The sequence below is a fragment of the Natator depressus genome, chromosome 3, assembly GCF_965152275.1.
Source record: "Natator depressus isolate rNatDep1 chromosome 3, rNatDep2.hap1, whole genome shotgun sequence".
NCBI classification, from domain to species: domain Eukaryota; kingdom Metazoa; phylum Chordata; order Testudines; family Cheloniidae; genus Natator; species Natator depressus.
In genome coordinates this window covers 18,800,470-18,822,014 of record NC_134236.1, presented here as the reverse complement: position 1 = coordinate 18,822,014, position 21,545 = coordinate 18,800,470, and the positions used below count along the sequence as shown (strand labels likewise).

Genomic DNA, 21,545 nt, shown 5'->3' with positions numbered 1-21,545 from the left:
CAAAGCTGGATGCCTGTGATGGACTCTGAACTGGCCCAAAGACTCAGGGGGTGGGTGAGTGAGTGTGACAGGAAGGGTGAGACTGAATGTGGACAGAAAACCCCAGGGACAAGGAGGGGAAGAAACTGCAGGGACAAAAGCAGGAGTGCATGGAGAAAGATAGGACATGGAGCAGAGGAACTGAAAAGGAGCTGGAACTGCAGCTGCAGGATAGAAAGAAAAATCTGGCATTGTGGGGGAAGGGTCTGGGAAAGGGGTGGGAAGGGGGAAACTAATATGTCCTGTTTTCTAATTATAAAAGGGGGTGGGGTTTTGCTTGGCTAAGGAGGGGAAGAGGCAGGAGGGGGACCCTTTTCTTTTTCCTCTCCTCCCTCCCTTCCCCACCTCCCTAGCCCAACCTCCAAAGCCATCCCCTGTCTCCTTTGAAAATCTGGTCACCCTAGGGGAGGACATGGTGTCCCAAAGAAGTAAAGGCCCTGCCCATTGGGAGACCTATGTGTCTGGCATAGAATGCTGGGTCTCTGCCTGCGTTGTGTACAGGGTCATGTGCACTGAGGCCTCTCCACAAAGAACAATAGGAATGATTGCATTTCACTCAGCTATGGCACAGGAGTGGACAGTGAACACGCTGATACCTTGCTTGATTTGGGGGATGGCCTGAGTGAGAATGTTTCTCTCTGTCCTGAAGGTAGATAAATATTCAGGAGCAAGTCCCTCTCTTCCTGGACATGTATCACTCCTGTTCCAATTCTGTTTTAATCCTCTGGTGGTGCACCAGAGCCCCCAAATTAATGAGACAAAGAAGTGCAGGACTGGAAGAGTCCTCAAGAGGTGATCTCGTCCAGTCTCCTGCACTCAAGGCAGGACTAAGTAATAACTAGACCATTCCTGAAAGGTGCTTGTCTATCCTGTTCTTAAAAACCACGAGTGGCGGTGTGACATTGCCCAGTGTACAATCTAGACTACTGCACAGCTGTGTCCCCTCAATTCTTCAACCTAAGGTGCCTTTTACACGCTTCACTGTCAGAGCAACCACTCCTGATCTGCTCACACATAGCCTTTAGAAAGTAAGCTGAGTTATATGAGTGCTCCAGTCAGCCACTCCTGAATTATATTGCTGAGAGACACCAGCAAATTTCCAGTTCCCATTCTAGTTCCAGTGTTACACTGTTGACTCATATTTAGCTTGGATCCACTATGACCCCCAGATCTCTTTCTGCAGTACTCCTTCCTGGGCTGTTCATTTCACATTTGATTGTTTCTCCCTAAGTGTAGTACTCCACATTTTTCCTTATTGAATTTCATCCTATTTACTTCAAACCATTTCTCCAGTTTGTCCAGATCATTTTGAATTTTAATCTTATCCTCCAAAGCACTTGCAACCCCTCCCAGCTTGGTATCGTCCACAAACTTTATAAGTGTGCCCTTTATACATTTTATCTAAAGCACTGATGAAGATATAGAACAGAACCAGACCCAGGACCTGTCCCTGTGGGACCCCACTCGTTATGCCTTTCCAGCTTGACTGTGAAACACTGATAACTGCTCTCTGGAAACTGTTTTCCAATCAGTTGTGCACCCACCTTATAGTAGTTCCATCCAAGCTATGTTTCCCTAGTTTGTTTATGAGAATGTCATGCGAGAAAGTATCAAAAGCTTTACTAAAATCAAGGTACACCACATCTACTGCTTCCCCCATTCTCAAGTCTGGTTTCTCTGTCAAAGAAAGCTATTAGGTTGGTTTGACATGACTTGTTCTTGACAAATGCGTGTTGACTCTTACTTATCACCTTATCATTTTCTTGGTGTTTGCCAACTGATTGCCTGGTTATTTGCTACATTTTCTTTCTGGGTACTGAAGTTAAATTGACTGGTCTGTAATACGCCTTATTTCCCTTTTTATAAATTGGAAGAGGGCAAATATAATGCCAGTCTTCTGTAATCTCTTCTGTCTTCCATGATTTTTTGAAGATAATCGCTAATGGCTCAGATATCTGCTCAGACAGCTCTTAGAGCATGCTAGTAGGTATTTCTTGAGGCCCTGCTGACTTGAAGACATCTAACTTGTCTAAGTAATTTATAACTTGTTCTCTCCCTATTTTAGCCTCAGATCCTACCTGATCTCCTGTGGAAGCTGTTCCACTGCGGATAAATAATTGCAAAAGTCATTGGGCTGGAGAGAGCGGGAGAGAGCACAAGCATGAGAATGACTCCGTAGCCTGAGGGCTAGCACAGGCAATGGGAGTAGGGGCTCCTGTGGTTAGAGCAGTCACCTGAGAGGTGGCAGATCCCTGTTCAAACCCTGTTGCCTGAGGAAGAGAGACTTGGAAGCAGAGGTGTGCCACATCCCAGCTGAATACCCTACTCACTGGGATAAGTTATTAAGGAACTGCTGCTGAAGCTTCCCTTAACAACCCCCTAGCTTATTGTGAAAGTGGCATAGGTGCTTAGTGCCAAGAGAGGGTTTGCAGCTGAGAATCCCAAGAAGAAGGCGGCACCTCCATGCAGCCTGGATTTAGGTGCCAAACTCCCCGAGAGAGTGGGGCTTAGCATCCACTCTTCTGGCTGGCATCTCCTATTGGCTAGCTTGGGCAGGGAGCTGGATAGCATCGTGGCTTTTGTGAATCCCATTCTGAGGTGCTTGTCTCTCCCCATTCATTGTACAGGAAGCTTAGGCACCTACCCCGGGCTATTTGAATCCCAGGGATTTTTTCTAGGTGCCTAAAAGTTAGATGTAGCTGATGCCACACCTATGTTTCTTTGTGAATTTAGCATTTGGTGTCTGTGCAGCAGCAATGCCATTAATGCAGGATTGAGTGTCTCTGGGCTCCTTGTGTTGCTCATCGCTTTTATGTGTTGGGTTTATGCTGGAACCCACCATAGCTGTTCTCTGCTGGCTCAAACTCCAAAGCTCAGCACATGTAGAAACTTACACTAGGTATGTAAAAATATCTGCCTCAAAGGAAGAAACACTGACTCAGTTAAAGAAACACAGGAGATGGCTGAGAAAAACACTGACTAACAAGATAAAAAGTTGCAAGGTTATTTCTGAAGCATTTCCAATATGTATTTTCTATAGGGTCTGGTGTCTTTTAAATAGATGTGCAGTACATTTTACTGAACAGAGGATTAAAAAGTATATTAAGGTCCATATTGTCCATTACAGAGGCTGCTCACAGGTAAGGAGACAGGAAACACTACAAGATTGTTGCAGGGAACATAGGTCGTATTTGGATTTAGGCCTGAGTCACTGTAGTTGGCCAAAAGTATCTGAAAGTTGCATTTAGAAACTAGGAGATGTCCAGAGCATCTTTCTGGCTTATAGTCAAAAGGGTGTTAGGGTAAGGTCACTTACTGGCCCTAGACTTTGCCCCTGCCTCTGAGTTTCTTCCCCAGTTTTGTACTTAACTCACTGTTACGAGGGCATGTGGGAATGAGTGAATGTGGAATGCGAACAGTCATTAGTTATATTTAAACAATGAAGACATTTATGTCTTGGGCCTAAGCGGAAGTTTGCCTACCATCTCCTTATTACATAGTATCTTCTTGTATCCTGTTTTTGAGAGCCATCTGGTTGCCCTTCGCAGTAAACTGCTCTCAGACATGTACATTCTAACCTGGAATCTTCAATATGACTTCAAGGTCCAGATGCCAAGTCATTGGTCCACACTGAACTGTAGGCAACATGCTGGAACCCCTAACTGGACAAGGGTCCCCTGAGGTGGAGCAGAGGAGTCACTGATTCCTATCAAAGATGCCAACTGTGCAAGAAGGAAGGGAAGCGGGTGGGGAGACTCTTTCGCATCAACCTGAAGTTGTGTCCTGCTCTCTTCCTTGGACTGGCCATCCAAAGAAGGAGAGATGAAAAACTCTGACGACTGGCAAAGCCAAGACTGGAGCCTATAACAAAGAGAGAGGAAAAAGCTGAACTTTTCCCCACCACATGTGCAACAGCTCCAAACTACATCTTATCAATAAAGATAATGGTAAATATCAATCTAGTTCCAAGGCCAGTCACATAAACTTAAAACTTTGAGAAGAAGATGTGAAAATCCCTTTGTAGAGCAGTGTAAGGATGCTCAGATCACTCCAGTGTCCACTAGTGTGTGTGCATGTGTGTTGTGTGTCTTTCTGTGTCACTAAGTGCTTCTCAGAGTTGATACTAAAACCCCTAAGTCTGTGAACAGGAAGAGATCTCTGTGTTAAAGCAGTGTCATTCTAAAGCTGCTAAAAGTGTAGGACTCTAGAAATCATTCTGTGTCTATGCCAGACTGCCAGAAAGATGCAGTCACCTTGTTAAATTGTGGAGAGGAAATAGGCTAGATCAGTAGATCAGCCTTTCCAGGCTACTGTTCCCCTTTCAGGAGTCTGATTTGTCTTGCATAACCCAAGTTTCACTTCACTCAAAAACTCCTTGCTTAAAAAATCAGACACAAAAATACAGACGTGTCACAGCACACTATTACTGAAAAATTGCTGACTTTCTCATTTTTACCATATAATTATAAAATAAATCAATTGGAATATAAATATTGTACTTACATTTCAGTGGATAGTATATAGAGCGGTATAAACAAGTCATTGTCCGTATGAAATTTTAGTTTCTACTGACTTCACTAGTGGTTTTTATGTGGCCTGTTGTAAAACTAGGCAAATATCTAGATGAGTTGATGTACCCCCTGGAAGACCTCTGCATACCTCAAGGGGTACACGTACCCCTGGTTGAGAACCACTGGGCTAGATAAACAAAACTTTCATGTGATTTCTGTGACTGGTGAGCTTAATGGGACAAATCAGCTAGAGGAGGAAGTTACCAGGAAATCATTTTCAGAGCTGTGATTCCCCAAAGCTAAGGCAAGGAATAGCATCTGCATTTAACAAGACTCCTAGCTAAATAGCTTAAATCAAAGGGAAATGCTTTTCCCCTTAGCCTTCCTGTAAGACCTTAAGAGAATTGGTTTTCTTAACTTGTTCATTATAATTTGATTTAGTTCCTAATTGTAGTAATTGGTGAGACAGATAAATTGAACCATTGACTTATTGATTGTATTTTAATTAAACCTTAATTTGACTGTTGCATTGTGCCATTGTAAATTAGGTTAGGAAAACTGTTAGATTAGCTAGTGACCTATTTTGCTTGATCTAGAACTGCTTACTTAGTCTTTTTAATAAATTTATAAAAGAAATCTGAACTGGTTTCTCTCTCAAAACTTCAACACAGACAACATGACCTACATAGAAGATAACAGTGAAATCATTTAAAATCATTCTTGAGCCCATCCTATATTTTAATTACTTACAAAATGCTCCATTATCTCTCTCATTGTATTTGTGGAGTTTCCTTTGAATTCTTGCTTTAGGGGCATGAGTGATTTCCCCCGAAGATCAAGCAGGGAATTCTGACCCACAGACACCTCTGAGACAGGATCAGCATAAACCTACCGGCTAAAGTCCCATGGGTTTGGAGGTGGAGGGGGACAAAGCCAGAGAATCTGTCCATCACCCCTGTCTCACTCCTCCAGTGTTCCCCCTCCTCAGCTTCAGAAGGGCTTCAGAGGAGCTGGAGAAAGTGGAAACAATGCCTAAAGAGGGTCAAAAGATCAGAGGAAAGTGGACAGGGCCCTGGCCTGGGAGTCAGGAGATCTGGGTTCTATTTCCAACCCTGCCAGTGATCTTGGGAAAGCCACGCTGAACCTCTGTGCCTCTTTCCCCATCAGTAAAGCAGGGCTAATAATACTTATGTCCCTCTGTAAAGCACTTGGAGATCACTGGGTAGAAAGTGCTACACAACCACTAAGTATTATTTTTATTTTCATGAGAAACATGAGCAAGAAATAGCAATTAACTGTATCCTGATAAATGTAATATAATCTATGTGGGGGAATTATAGTCTGAAACTAGAAACAGCTGGTATGAAATTAGGAATAGCATAATGTAGGTGCATGTCAGAAATATATAATAGGAATGGCTTTTGGAAGGATGGTCTTTTGGTTAAAGAATTGGTGTGAGACTCAAGAGATCTGGGTTCAAGACCTAGCTTTGCCATATACTTATACTTCCTGTATAAATTTGGGCGAGTCGCTTAAACTCTCTGCCTCTGTTCACCATCTGTAAAATGGGGATAACAATATTGCCTTCCCCCTCCACCCACCTTTGCTTGAGACTGTAAGCAGTGACTCTCTCTTACTATGTGTTCAGACAGTACCTAGCTCGATGGAACCCTGATCTTACCTGGAGCATGTAGGCAGTACCAGAATACAAATAAATAATAATAATGAACTGTATTAAATTATGGAACCATTTCCCAAGGGCAATGATGGAAGCCTCATTGTTTGCATTGTTTAAAAGTAGACAGGGTCAAACACTTGATTCTGTATGAAACAGTCTTGCATTGTCAAGGAGGAGGTGGACAAGATGCCTTTAAAGGTGTTCACCATCTCTAATTTCTATGATTCTGTCTGAAGGATCTCACTATATTTTGCTGACATATGGGCTGGGATATCCTATAGTACATTAATGTAACAAATAGCCATTATCTTCCATTTTATGGAAGATACTGTACAGCATGATATATTTATGCCTGTTCTGTTTCTTCTTTCAAAATGCTACCTTTCACTGAAAGATGGCTATCCAAAAGTTTCCAGTAACCTTGCAGTGCATTCTGCATAGTAAATCAATGGAATCTGAATTACAATACATTGTCTTTGGTAGCTGTTTTAGGCTGTGCTGCTGGAGTGTCCTGCTGTGACAGAAAACATTTGGCTATCAACACAGCATATATATGATCATGTATGACATTTGTCCCAATTTTTTTTAAGTGGTGCAAGAAAGATTTTAAGTGTGCTGGCCCATCTGATGTTAATGGGATCTGCTTTGCTAACTCCTTAAATATCACTTTGGAAACTTACCCAATGTGTTTCAGAGTAGCAGCCGTGTGAGTCTGTAACCGCAAAAAGAACAGGAGTACTTGTGGCACCCTAGAGACTAACAAATTTATTTGTAGCTACAGCTCACGAAAGCTTATGCTCAAATAAATTGGTTAGTCTCTAAGGTGCCACAAGTCCTCCTTTTCTTTTTACCCAATGTGGTTGTTTGTGAATGCTGAGTATCATCTGCCTCAAAAAAGTAAAAGTAAAATAGCATTAAACATCTGATCTGAAATTATACGAACAAGGATGTTCAGAGTCAAGACTGAAACAGCTGCCTTATCTTGCTCCTTCGTGTCCTGCCATCCCTGCTCATGTGACATTTGTAAGGATGGCCTTGGGTGATTTTAGAAGCTGGCTGGTGATTGCAATTTGAGTCCCTGCCACCTGGCCATGCCCTGTAAGAAGGTTCTCTGCTGCAGGACTACGTCCTCCGCAGACCACAGGCAAAAGAAGGTATGTGACTGAGTTTCAGCCTTATCTCTGAATTCCTGATATTTATTGAATGTAGGAGCAGCCATCCTGGAACACACCTTTGATTCAGAAAGTCTGCTTTCTTTCTTCAGTGATTGATTTTTATAAGGGACAGAGAGAACTGTTATGCTAATCTAGTCTGCCCTTCTGCATAGAACAGGCCACAGAATCTCACTCAGTGATTCCTCTATGTTGCCCAATTGCTTCTGGAAGTGGCTTCTATTGGATGCTTTAGAAGCTGAAAATCCCTCAGAATGTACCTGGCCATTTGCTGCCGCATAGGTGGGTGGGAAGGAGTAGATTCCTAAATTAAGCTATTGATCAGTTCATGCTCTGAAGCATCCAGATAATAGTTATATAGCTTGCAGTTCTGACTGCTATAATTCTAACTTGTCTTGTATCTGAGTGGCTTTAGATTTTTATATTTGTTTTAGATATGATAGAAACAAAATTAAAAATCTCTCACTCAATTTATAAATATGTAGCCACTTTTTAAAAAGTGTTGTTATTTGGTACCTAGCAGCAATTTAGCGTCTTCTTGATTAACTAGATTATTAATGCTGGGACCTTTTTAAATCCACCCTTCTGATGCATCCTGAGTCTGCATTTAGGACTGTATCCATTCCCCAGTGAAGTCAATGGAAGTTTCCCATTGTGCAGGAACAGGGACCTTTGGAATTACCCACTGCTAGAGATCTTTCAGAAGTCTTTGATGCTAAGAATTGAAACATATGAGCTTGGCAAGATGACTGTATATAAAATAAATCAGTTTTCAGTACATGGGACCTAATTCTGATCACACTTACACCAGTTTTACAGTACTGTGACTCCACTGACTTGATTTACACTGGAATAAGAGACCAGAATAAGGCCCATTCCTAGAAAACACAAAAGGGGAATCTCCAACATTATGGACTAAAGCCGAGATTCTGATTTGGGTTCCACCGATGTAAATCAATTCACAGATTCTGATCTCAAATACATGAGTGTAAACCTAGAGTAATTGTACTAAGCTCAGTGGAGTCACTCCATCTGGGTAACTAAGATCAGAATCAGGACCTAATTTTCTGTAAACATTTCTATTTATTTTTTAAAAGCAATGTCACAGTGGCAGGACATCACAAAGGTCCCAGAAGTTTAACTTTTCAAATTTGTCATACTCCAGTGACTGGAAATTTAGTTGTTGGTTGTTTTCAGGGCCAGCTCCAGGTGCCAGCTTTCCAAGCAGGTACTTGGGGCGGCATTCAGATTGGGGCGGCCGTCCGTTTCCCTCGGCAGCAATTCAACGGCCGTGGCAATTCGGCGGCGACTGCTTGGGGCGGCAAAATTGGTAGAGCCGCCCCTGGTTGTTTTAAATCTGAAAAAGCTATCATCAGCTTCTGTGAGTGAGGAGCTTGCATGTTACATTTTAGTCCTCAAATATCTGAGTCTCTGATGAATATTCTGGCAGCCCCTTAATGGCTGCATGGAATGGCAAATGGGTCTACTACAATTAAATAACACAGAGTCGTTGCAGAGAGCAGGGGCCTGATCCAAAGCCGAATGAAGCGAATGGAGAGCCTCCTATTGACTTCAGTGGGCTTTGTTCTGGTCCTTAGTGTGTATATTTATAAAACCCAGAAAAAAAGATGTCCCTTTAGCTCTTAATAACCACATACTTCTCTTTCACTTTTCTCTTCAGGATGGAAGGAGCAGTTTTATTGGACACCAGCTTGGAGGGGTCATGGAGGTGCCAAACAGCAAGGACCAGAGAGTGAAGTCAGCCAGAGCCATCCAGATCACCTACTACCTCCAAACCTATGGCTCTGTCACCCAGGGCCTCATTGGTGAAAAATGGGAGAGTGAATTCTGTAAACTGATGCGCAAGCTGCAGCTGGATCACCAAGATCTGCAGCTCTACTCGCTGGCATCCTTTAGTCTCTGGAAGGACTTCCACAAGACCAGCCTCCTGGCCAGGGGCAAGATCTTGGTGAGCCTGATGCTCATGCTACTGACTGCTACGCTCTCGAGCTCCATGAAGGACTGCCTGCGCGGCAAACCTTTCCTGGGACTACTGGGGGTACTGACAATCTGCATCTCCAGCGTCACTGCGGCAGGGATATTTTTCATAACTGACGGAAAATATAACTCTACCCTGCTGGGAATCCCCTTCTTCGCTATGGGTAATTCTTTATCTTCATAATAATGGGATTAATGCAATTTAATGAGAGGATTGTAAATTACATCCCAGGGTATAAAGTGCAGAATTCACCTTCAGTGAAAGTCCAGGTCTTTTCACCTTGTTAAACTGACCCATCCCTTACCAAAACAATTAAAAATTAAATGAAAATCCCAAACAAAACAAAGTAACAGACAAAAAAAAAAAAGAGTGAATGACATTGTTGGAACCTCAGCCAATAGGAGAGCAGCAGTTGTATCAATCCCTGTTACAAAACAAAGGGGGACCTTGTTATTAAAAACTTGTCAGCTCAGCATAGAAAATGGATATTTGTTGACGTGTGTTTGACAGAGGGCCAGTGGGAAGAGTAAGAAGCGACTGCAGGGAGTGGCAGAGAAAATAATATGTAGCATTCTCTTTGGTGAGGCTTTCTCTTTCATTTGTGTGGGAGGTGGAGGAATGGTTTGGTTCATGAGTGGGATTGAGAGAGAGGCGATGACAGCCCTCGTGTCTGCCTGGCTGTAAGCACAGGGCCTGTCACTGTCTGTAGAGTATAATCCCCTGGCTTGTGAAATTTAGAGACCCTCTGCAGTGCTTTGCTTGGGACACACCATGAGGCAGAAGTTTCAGCTAAAGAGCAAATGTCTGGACCCATTTTTGAAGGAAATTGTTTGTTTTAGTGCAGTATTTTAAGCATATCTCAATTGCATTCGTTTAACTCTTTGATTGCAAGGTTCCAGGCCAGGGAAGTAAGCTGAAGAGGAAGATAAAGCAGTATCCACAAAGATGCTGCCACCTCATTTCTCTGTGCAGTCAACAAGGTGAAACATTGTAGTCTCACTGCACAGTGCCTTTGAACATTTGTGTTCCCATTCATCCTAGGTCTCAGTGGAAGGAGAGCGGCCCAACTTGAAAGGCTCCATTCTGCCTTTTGGATCTGAAGGAAATCTTGCCTGTGGGCAGAATGCTCTGTCCCATTCTCTTCCAGTTAGTTTCTTAAGCTGTGCCCATTCTGATGTTGTCTGAGCACCCAGTGCTCCTCTGGGTGAAAGTCCATGTGTGGACACATCACAGACTAGAGGGACCCAGTGGGAGGGGAAGCCATGCGTTTTTTCCTGGTCACCCAACTGCTGTGCAGTGTGAGTGTAGCCCTGCAGCATAGGCAAAGTTCTTCCCCCATTGCATTCCTGTCGGAGGGGGAGAGCAGAAGAGACAGGATCAGGAGAGTGACTTATGCATGTGTGTGGGAGGTGGGACAGAGTCAAGGCTGCTTGACAGGGGAATTGGAGTAGACTTTTGGGTGGAGAAAGTGTAGAACTGGGAGGGGGGTGGGGAGCCAGGAGAGGACCAACACAGAAGGGGCAGCGTTATGAGAGAGACAATCATGTCTGTGATTGTCTGTGGAGTGAGGGTGGGAGGCTGAGCTGGCAGGGGGAACAAGTGCAGAGCCCGATGGGAGGGAAGAGGATAAGAACTGCTGACAGACTACATCATCTTATGCTGTTTGCGTGTCTGCACTCAAAATCAAGAGGCAGCTAACAGAGGGTTAGGGTTAGCTACATCCACAGGGTGCATCCACCGGGGGGTTGAAAGGCACCTCCCTGCAGTTTTTTACTATTCTGCCAATTTCCCCATCCATGGCTCCAGAGCTCTTCGGTCCTGCATTCATGCTTTTGATGTAGAGCTCCCAGGCTCGGTCCTGGCAATGGGCCTGCCCAAGGAATCATAACACACGTGGAGGCACGTACAGGAATTTGAGGTGCCTGGTAGCTCTCTGGATCTAAAACCAAGAGACTGCTTGAGCTTTAGGCAGGCTCATACATTGCTTTACATGATGCAGCCACAAGAGGGGGACAGAGTCTGACACTGGAAAGAAACTGTGTTACAAAATGGATTGGGGTGCCTTGGTTTACTATTTAGGGTGGAAGACAGAACTCTGTTAGTTTGCTAGCCAGAGATTAAATGTAATTTTATGTTTATTTGCAGTTTTCTGGAGCTCATATCTACCAGAAAAGGGCTCTTTATGAAATTGCAAGGAAATATTCCATAGGATTACATTGTACTTGCTTTGGGTTTGGAGGAACTAAATAAATAACCTTTTTATGTATATTTCATCCAATAATTTCCAGCTGATTTGTAGACATGATTAGATGAATGTTCACATGTCCCTGAGAGCTATAGTAGGTAAGTTTTATTTTTTCCAGAGGGATAAACTGAAAGACAAGAATTGTGACTTACCCAAGGTCACATGGAGGCCTTCTCCTGCAGTCAGGTGCCCTCTACTCCCATTAATAACAGTGCCAGTTGATGATACAAAATACTTGTCATCAGGTACCCAGGACCATGCAGGATTGGGCACATAATAAACCAATAGCCGAGCTTTGAACAGAACCCAGCCATTGCAGTTCACAGTCCTGAGCTCTAACCATTTAGATCTGGTCCTATATGGTCTCTTAGGTAGAAGAGTGTCCCAAATTGTGCTTCCACAGAGCTGTATGTCTGTACAGAGCATTAGTCCTGCCTGTGCTTTGGCCACTTCAGGATGCTCCTGTTCTCACTACTAGCAGCTCCTACCATCAATTTTGCCTCCTCATGCCCTCCTCCTTTTCTGTTGTGTTCTGCATTCACCTATTAAGAGCCATATCTGAAGCCCACTGGTATGGAAAGACTCCCATTGATTGCAGTGGGTTTGGGTCAAGCACTTAGATTGTAAATTCCTTGGGAGAGGAACGGTCCTCTATCGTATTGTTTGAACAGCACCCAGCATAATAGGCTCTTGCTCCAGATTGGAGCCTTTGGGTGCTACCATAATACAAATGAATAATACAGACAAACAGCTACATGAAAATAATGTTATTCAGGTTGCAAAGTCAAGGATTTGAGAATTCAGGAATGCTGGATTTATGCTTCCCTGTGCAACTTTCATTTGCACCCCTCACTCATCTACCTTGTGCACTGAATGAGGCCAGAGTCCTGTATGTTGATATATATTTTTAAAAGCATGTGAACATGTAATTAATCACAAGGGGGCTGAATTAAAGGTTGCATGACATTTCTTAATGTTTAAGGGTTTCACTGTGTCAGTTAGATAATATTTTCTGAACAGATCTTTTAAATGCAATTTACTAAGATGTTTTTAAAGGAAAAAGGTACAAAGAAATTATATTAGTATATACTGCACCATCTGCAAGGTTTCAGCCCGGACCCTGCAGAACAGACCATCACTTGAGCTGCAGGACTATCAACATTAACGGTTAGCAGGAATGGTTGTTATCCTGGAGGCGGGAATGTGCCATTGAGGCCACATGTAGTGTCGAAGTGATGGGAGTGGAGGGCTGGCCCAGCCTGGCTCTCTTCTCCACTCCCCCTGGAGGTGGGCAGCTCCTGCCCCAAGTGAAGCCATCGGGGAGGAAATTGGGACATTGGGGCCATATCACAGGTCTGATGGAAGAAGCCCTGTGCAGCCTGACTCTTCCCCCCAGCACTTCCTGCCATCTGTGCAGTATCTGCTGCTGCTTCTTTGGAGGCAGCCTAGACCGGACTCTTTAGAATGCTTGTGTTTAGTGAGCATTGCAAAAAGCATTGCAAGACTCTTGTAACGGAAAGTGGTAGAGGAGTCACCACCAGCTCCCCCTATAATAAAAAGGCACTGCTAAAACATTGGGTTTATTGGACAGACCTCCCCAGGGTGAGAGCTCTTTTGTTGTTGTTGATGTTCACTGGGTTTTGTTAACTGCTGTACCACCAGAAACACACAGTTTTGTGAATCCAGAATTTGGGACAGTTCTGCCTGGATCTGATTATGACTTGACTTTTGGGACAATCAATTACTAGTTCTGCAGGGGACTAGCAGAAGTTTGACTGAACGTTGAACTCTTGGGGAGAAGGCACCAGAAGAGCTTTCCCACTAGTCAGGATTCTGGATTGTCTCTCATTTTATCAATTTTCTACAAACCTGGAGTATAGCTTGTCATGAGGCTGATTTTGTTATGGACCGTTGCACCAGAAAATCCCTAATAGATGGGTATTTAGGGCTAGGTAGTCAAAACATCGGGTACCTGTTGTGTGCCTAAACAATGTTCAGTTAGCTTTTCACATTTTCCTTTTAGGATTTAGGGTCATAACTCACAACACAATTTCAGAATTGTTATATGCATGCCAGAGGTATTCTTTTCCACGTCTAATTATCACAAATTAACATAACCAGATGGTTAAGGACACGATTGAGTCATTTTACCTCCCTCTTGTTGGTCTTAATGCATATGGACCAGATTGCTCTAATGAAGCTACACCAATTTGCAGCAGCTCCGGATTTGACCCTGTATTTTTGAAATTCACATATATTAACTGTATTGTTTTACAGGGTACTTATTCTCAGTCATATAGTGTTATATGGATTATTGGCAATTATAGGTATCAAAACATATAACTGCAATGCAATAACAGTTTCAGAATAGCAGCCGTGCTAGTCTGTATTCGCAAAAAGAAAAGGAGGACTTGTGGCACCTTAGAGACTAACCAATTTATCTGAGCATAAGCTTTCATGAGCTACAGCTCACTTCATCGGATGCATTCAGTGGAAAATACAGTGGGGAGATTTATATACATAGAGAACATGAAACAATGGGTGTTACCATACACACTATAAGGAGAGTGATCACTTAAGGTGAGCTATTACCAGCAGGAGAAAGGGGGGGTCGGGGAGGAGAAACCTTTTGTAGTGATAATCAGGGTGGGTCATTTCCAGCAGTTCACAAGAACGTCTGAGGAACAGTGGCGGGGGGGGGAATAAACATGGGAAATAGTTTTACTTTGTGTAATGACCCATCCACTCCCAGGCTCTATTCAAGCCTAAGTTAATTGTATCCAGTTTGCAAATTAATTCCAATTCAGCAGTCTCTTGTTGGAGTCTGTTTTCGAAGTTTTTTTGTTGAAGCATTGCAACTTTTAGGTCTGTAATCGAGTGACCAAAGAGATTGAAGTGTTCTCTAACTGGTTTTTGAATGTTATAATTCTTGACATCTGATTTGTGTCCATTTATTCTTTTACGTAGAGACTGTCCAGTTTGGCCAATGTACATGGCAGAGGGGCATTGCTGGCACATGATGGCATATATCACATTGGTAGATGTGCAGGTGAACGAGCCTCTGATAGTGTGGCTGATGTGATTAGACCCTATGATGGTGTCCCCTGAATAGATATGTGGGCACAGTTGGCAACGGGCTTTGTTGCAAGGATAGGTTCCTGGATTAATGTTTTTGTTGTGTGGTGTGTGGTTGCTGGAGAGTATTTGCTTCAGGTTGGGGGCTGTCTGTAAGCAAGGACTGGCCTGTCTCCCAAGATTTGTGAGAGTGATGGGTTGTCCTTCAGGATAGGTTGTAGATCCTTGATGATGCGCTGGAGAGGTTTTAGTTGGGGACTGAAGGTAATGGCTAGTGGCGTTCTGTTATTTTCTTTGTTGGGCCTGTCCTGTAGTAGGTAACTTCTGGGTAATCTTCTGGCTCTGTCAATCTGTTTTTTCACTTCAGCAGGTGTGTATTGTAGTTGTAAGAACGCTTGATAGAGATCTTGTAGGTGTTTGTCTCTGTCTGAGGGGTTGGAGCAAATGCGATTGTATCGTAGAGCTTGGCTCTAGACAATGGATCATGCGGTGTGGTCTGGATGAAAGCTGGAGGCATGTAGGTAGGAATAGTGGTCAGTAGGTTTCCAGTATAGGGTGGTGTTTATGTGACCATCGCTTATTAGCACCATAGTGCCCAGGAAGTGGATCTCTTGTGTGGACTGGTCCAGGCTGAGGTTGATGGTGGGATGGAAATTTTTGAAATCATGGTGGAATTCCTCAAGGGCTTCTTTTCCATGGGTCCAGATGATAAAGATGTCATCAATGTAGTGCAAGTAGAGTAGGGGCATTAGGGGACAAGAGCTGAGGAAGCGTTGTTCAAAGTCAGCCATAAAAATGTTGGCATACTGTGGGGCCATGCGGGTACCCATAGCAGTGCCGCTGATTTGAAGGTATACATTGTCCCCAAATGTGAAATAGTTATGGGTGAGGACAAAGTCACAAAGTTGAGCCACCATGTTTGCAGTGACATTATCAGGGATACTGTTCCTGACAGCTTGTAGTCCATCTTTGTGTGGAATGTTGGTGTAGAGGGCTTCTACATCCACAGTGGCCAGGATGGTGTTTTCAGGATGTATTGTAGTTTCCTCAGGAAGTCAGTGGTGTCTCGAAGATAGCTGGGAGTGCTGGTAGCATAGGGCCTGAGGAGGGAGTCTACATAGCCAGACAATCCTGCTGTCAGGGTGCCAATGCCTGAGATGATGGGGCATCCAGGATTTCCAGGTTTATGGATCTTGGGTAGCAGATATAATACCTCAGGTTGGGGTTCCAGGGGTGTGTCTGTGCAGATTTGTTCTTGTGCTTTTTCAGGGATTTTCTTGAGCAAATGGTGTATTTTCTTTTGGTAACCCTCAGTGGGATCAGAGGGTAATGGCTTGTAGAAAGTGTAATTACACTCACTATACTAGAAAGTATCACTGGTTCTTAGGCAGTGTCGAAGACCACACTGAGCTGCATTCGGTTCATCAGGCTGACATAGTTAAGGCACGTCAGTTTCTGTAGCCAATGGCACACAAGGGAGCGACGTGGCTAGCAGCATGTCTGTCCACTTTGGACTTTTTCAACCCAATGGGGTTCGGAGTGCAGGAGGGGGCTCTGGGCTGGGGCAGGTGGCTGGGGTGTGGGGGGTTTTGAGGGCTCCAGCTGGAGGTGCAGACTCTGGGGTGGGCCTGGAGAGGAGGGACTTGGGGTGTAGGAGGGTGGAGCTGGGTGGTGGAGCTGAGGAGTTCGGAGTATGGGAGGGGGCTCCGGACTGAGGCAGGGGGTTGGGGTGTGGGAGGGGGCACGGGTTCTGGGCTGGGGGTGCAGGTTCCAGGGTGGGGCCAGAAATGAGGGGTTCAGGGTGCAGAGGGGGCTCCGGGCTGGGACAGGGAGTTGCTGTGCATGGGGGAGTGAGGGTTCCAGCTGGAGGTGTGGGCTCTGGTGTGGGGCTGAGGATGAGGGATTTGGGGTACAGGAGCAGGCTGAAGCAGGGGGTTGGGGTGCGGGAGGGGTGAGTGCGCTATCTGGGGATGTGGGCTCTGGGATAGGGCCATGAATGAGGGGTTGGGCTGAAGGAGGGGGCTCCAGGCTGGGGCTGAGGGGTTTGGAGGGCTGGAGGGGATCAGTGCTGAGGCAGGGGGCTGGGGTGCAGGGGAGGGGGGCTCTAGCTTGGGGTGCAGACTCTGGGGTGGGGCTAGGGATGAGGGGTTTGGGGTGCAAGAGGAGCTACAGGCTGGGTCCAAGGGGTTTGGAGGTGGGAGGGGGATCAGGGCTGGGTCAGGGGGTTGGAGCGCAGAAGGGGGTCAGGGGTCCTCGCTCTGGGTGGCGCTTACCTCAAGCAGCTCCTGGAAGCAGCAGCATGTCCAGCTCCTATGCAGAGGCACGGTCAGGCAGCTCTGCACGCCGCCTCGACCTCAGGTGCCGCCCCATCCGCAGGCGCTGCTTCCACAGCTCCCTTTGGCCATGGTTCCTGGCCAATGGGAGCTGCTGAACTGGCACTTGGGGTGAGGGCAGCGTGAAGAGCCCCCTGGCTGCCCCTACATGTAGGAGCCGGAGGGGGGATATGCTGCTGCTCAGAGCCATGGCAGGGAAGGAGCCCGCCTTAGCCCCGCTGCGCCATTGACCGGACTTTTAACAGCATGGTCAGAAGTGCTGACGGGAGCCACCACGGTCCCTTTTTGACCAGGCGTTCCGGTCGAAAACTGGACACCTGGCAACCCTATTGCAGAGTGAGGTGCTCTTCAGCAGGATTAAAGGGCATCAGAATGTATTTGTGTGGCCTATTGGGCTAACTGAAAGCAGCTCCGTTGGATGCATGTGGGCAGTATATGAGGAGTCTGCCAGTGACATTCTACCATGCAGCTTGTCTCTGTAGGCAGTCCTGGGGCAGTCATACTCAGGGGTCCTGCGCAAGGAATGAGAGCGGGGCCTGGAGGCTCCACTGATATATGTATCTGGAGGGTACACTGCCGCCCGGGTCCATTGAGCCTTCCCATTCCCACAGAAGAGGATTCTAGAGTCGTGGAGCCTACTTCAGTTCTTAGCAAGTGGAGACCAGCTCTGCTTCTCCTCACAGCCCTTTGTTTTTATCAGCTCAGAGATCCAGTTACTTCTCTCTGTGAGGTGGGTCTGAGGGGCTGGTTTTTAAAGGCACAAAGGGCAGTTAGGCAACGAACTCCCATTGACTTTTCAGCAGCTGCTTTTTAGTGGTGAATGTAGTGATCTCTGTGTATAGCACGCATATCAGTTTGCAGAGGGCTTTGGGATGATTCATAATGAAAGGGACTACATGGAAGACAATATTTATTGTCTGAGCTTGCTTTGTTATGCAGGTGCTTATCACTGTTGTCTGCTTAGGTTACTCAGAGATACTTTTTCTCCCATGCTAGCAATGGTCTTTGGCATGTCTGTTTTAGGATGCCTTACCAGTTATACTACAGTATATATTGTTTTAAGTTACAAAGTGTGTCACTTGGTTAAACATCACATTTAACATGGGCTTATTTGGGGTAGGAGAGAGTTGCATCATGGCAGGAATGATTTAACTCCGTATATATCATCTCTAATAGAAGGATGTCAAATCCAGCATGAATAGCTTCATCGCTGGTGATTCCACAAACTGCACTGACAGCTTGTTCCAGTGCCTAAATGTCCTTACATTTTTAAATGTTTCCTAATATTTTCCCTGCTGCAGCTTCTGCCCACATAATTTCAGGGTCTGTGTGGCTTGACTAAAGAGATTAACTGTTCCCTGTTCTCTTTAGAACATCTCTGTATGTATTTGAAGACAGTTATGGAGAATTTTATATGTAGACTGAATGTAAGAACGGCCATACTGGGTCAGACTAAAGGTCCATCTAGCCCAGTATACTGTCTTCTGACAGTGGCCAACGCCAGGTGCTCCAGAGGGAATGAACAGAACAGGTACTCATCAAGTGATCCAACCCTGTTGCCCATTCCCAGCTTCTGGCAAACAGAGGCTAGGAATACCATCCTTGCCCATCCTGGCTAATAGATATTGATGGACCTATCCTCCATGAACTTATCTAGTTCTTTTTTGAACCCTGTTATAGTCTTGGCCTTCATAACATCCTCTGGCAAGGAGTTCCACAGGTTGCCTGGCGCATTTTGCTTAACCTTTCCATACAGATCTCATTTTCCACCTCCTTTAGTGTATTTCATACTCTCTTCTTAACTCCATCTAGATTTGGGGCTAGATTGTGGCATCTAGCTTCTGTCATGTGTGGGGGCAGTGCAGAGCTGCACCATCCTTCCCCAAGGGGAGTGCTGGGAGGGATTGTGCCTCAAAAGATCATGTCCTTTCCTCCTCAGCACATGAAGGGAATGTGCAGCTTCGCAACATTCCTCTGTATGCTGCTGTTGAAAGCAAGGTGGGGCGATGGTCTGGATTCCTCCATGCCACCTCTCAGGTAAATAGTGCCCTGGGAGATGAGTGGCTTGAACAAGCCTGTACTCTGTCAAGCACAGAAACTGTGATTGTCCTTAGTTTTTATACAAGAAAAGCAGAGGCTGGGGGGATTTTGTGCTTTCTGCCTTTGGCTTTTGATTAAACTGAAAAGCAGGAAATGTATTAATAATAAAAAGAAATAGCCCGTGGAACTCACTGCCAGAAGATATCATTATGTCACAAGCTTAGCAGAAATCAAAAAGGGTTTGGGCATTTTCGTAGATAATAAATGAGCATGTTTTCATATTGGATAAGATTACAAAAGTAAAATCCACCAGTTAGGCAGGGATATCAACTCATGCTTCAGAGCATAAGCCAGCTTCTAAAATGGTTAGGAAAAAAAAATTCCCTTGTGGGCAGGTTTTTCCATGCCTTGAAATTGGAGTATTTTATATTGGGAGTGACCTTTCCCCCCCACCCCCCTTTCCTCTGCAGCACCGGGTGCAGGTCACTTGCCAGGATTATCTGAGTACATCTCACTTGATCATTTCCCTGCCATTGTGGTGGCCTCAGACACTGGTGCACCTTGGCCCTCCTTTCTTGGCTTGTGACACACAACAGTCTAGTCTCCTGTGGGTTAGAATACTTCGGGCTCACTTCAGTTGCTGGATTAGGGTGCGGGTTCTGGTTGCAGTTGGTGGCCTGAGCCATACAGGAGCTCAGAGTAGATAATCTAGTGGTCCCTTCTGGCTTTAAACTCTATGACATCTTGCCTCTGTTCAACCACAAGCCAGTGGGATTTTCTAATAATTCAACGGAATCTTTCCATTTCCAACCTTTTTTTCACTCCATTTCTTTCCTGTGCATTGACGTCCACTCACTGGTGGGATAACAGCCTGCATTAATATAGTGCATGCTGGAGCCAAACTGGCTCCAAGTACATTTAGTTGACCTGTCATGGACACTTGGCAGTAATATTAGCCATCTGCAGTACTGAGTGGTTCTTCCCCTGTCCCTCCATATTGCTGTGGTAGCTCTGTGTTACAAACCTCTCTGTTTCTAAGCAAAAGTACTTGACAGCTGCAGTCATGAAACGCTGTGCTGCAATCCTGGTAGATTTTGTAAGCTAAGCATGGTCAGGTATTGTTGGTAGTTGGCTGGGTTTCCTAGGTGCGGCGGGAAATGCCATTTGATGATTCATAAAGTTGTAGTCCTCCCTCTGAGTCAGATCTGAACCATTTCACTTTTTTGCAAGAATAGCTCTTACCCTCAGTGTCTTGGCCAAATTCCAGTTTGGACAAATGCATTCTCGCTACCTCCAATTCCCCCTGCAGTTTCAGTTGGATGCACTATCTTTATGAACTACCTGGCTTACCTTGTTGTGCAGAGGTAAAGAGTCTGAGGGCTTTACCAGTCACTTAAATCAGTGTTTCTTGGGTTGGTGACCCTTATTTGAAGTAAAAAATATTTGTAAAAGGAAAAGGAGTACTTGTGGCACCTTAGAGACTAACAAATTTATTTGAGCATAAGCTTTCGTGAGCTACAGCTCACTTTATTAGATGCATGCAGTGGAAAATAAAGAGAGAATAAAGGGAGATTTTATATACACAGAGAACATGAAACAATGGGTGTTACCATACACACTGTAACGAGAGTGATCTGGTAAGGTGAGCTATTACCAGCAGGAGAGAAAAAAAACCGTTTGTAGTGATAATCAAGGTGGGCCATTTCCAGCAGTTGACAAGAACGTGTGAGGAACAGTGTGTGTGTGTGTGTGTTGGGGGGGGGGGGAATAAACATGGGGAAATAGTTTTACTTTGTGTAATGACACATCCAATCCCAGTATTTATTCAAGCCTAAGTTTATGGTGTCCAGTTTGCAAATTAATTCCAATTTAGCAGTTTCTCATTGGAGTCTGTTTTTGAAGTTTTTCTTTTAGGTAGAGACTGTCCGGTTTGGCCAAAGTACATGGCAGAGGGGCATTGCTGGCACATGATGGCATATATCACATTGGTAGATGTGCAGGTGAACGAGCCTCTGATAGTGTGGCTGATGTGATTAGGCCCTATGATGATGTCCCCTGAATAGATACGTGGACACAGTTGGCAACGGACTTTGTTGTAAGGACAGGTTCCTGGGTTAATGTTTTTGTTGTGTGGAGTGTGGTTGCTGGTGAGTATTTGCTTCAGGTTGGGGGGCTGTCTGTAAGCAAGGATGTGCCATCATGTACCAGCAATGCTCCTCTGCCATGTACATTGGCCAAACTGGACGGTCTCTACGTAAAGAATAAATGGACACAAATCAGACATCCAGAATTATAACATTCAAAAACCAGTCGGAGAACACTTCAATCTCTCTGGTCACTTGATTACAGACCTAAAAGTGGCAATTCTTCAACAAAAAAACTTCAAAAACAGACTCCAATGAGAGACTGCTAAATTGGAATTAATTTGCAAACTGGACACCATCAAATTAGTC

General features: G+C 44.9%; 1 protein-coding gene across 2 annotated transcripts in view; it reads left to right on the top strand.

Moving 5' to 3' along the window:
• The window catches only part of PTCHD4 (patched domain containing 4), a 115,587-nt gene that overhangs the window by 28,282 nt on the left and 65,760 nt on the right, over positions 1–21,545 (top strand). For both annotated transcript variants that reach the window (XM_074946787.1, XM_074946786.1), the window contains exon 2: positions 9,082–9,562. In XM_074946787.1, coding sequence (XP_074802888.1) covers positions 9,082–9,562 — 481 coding nt within the window. The remainder of the gene's footprint in view (positions 1–9,081; positions 9,563–21,545) is intronic.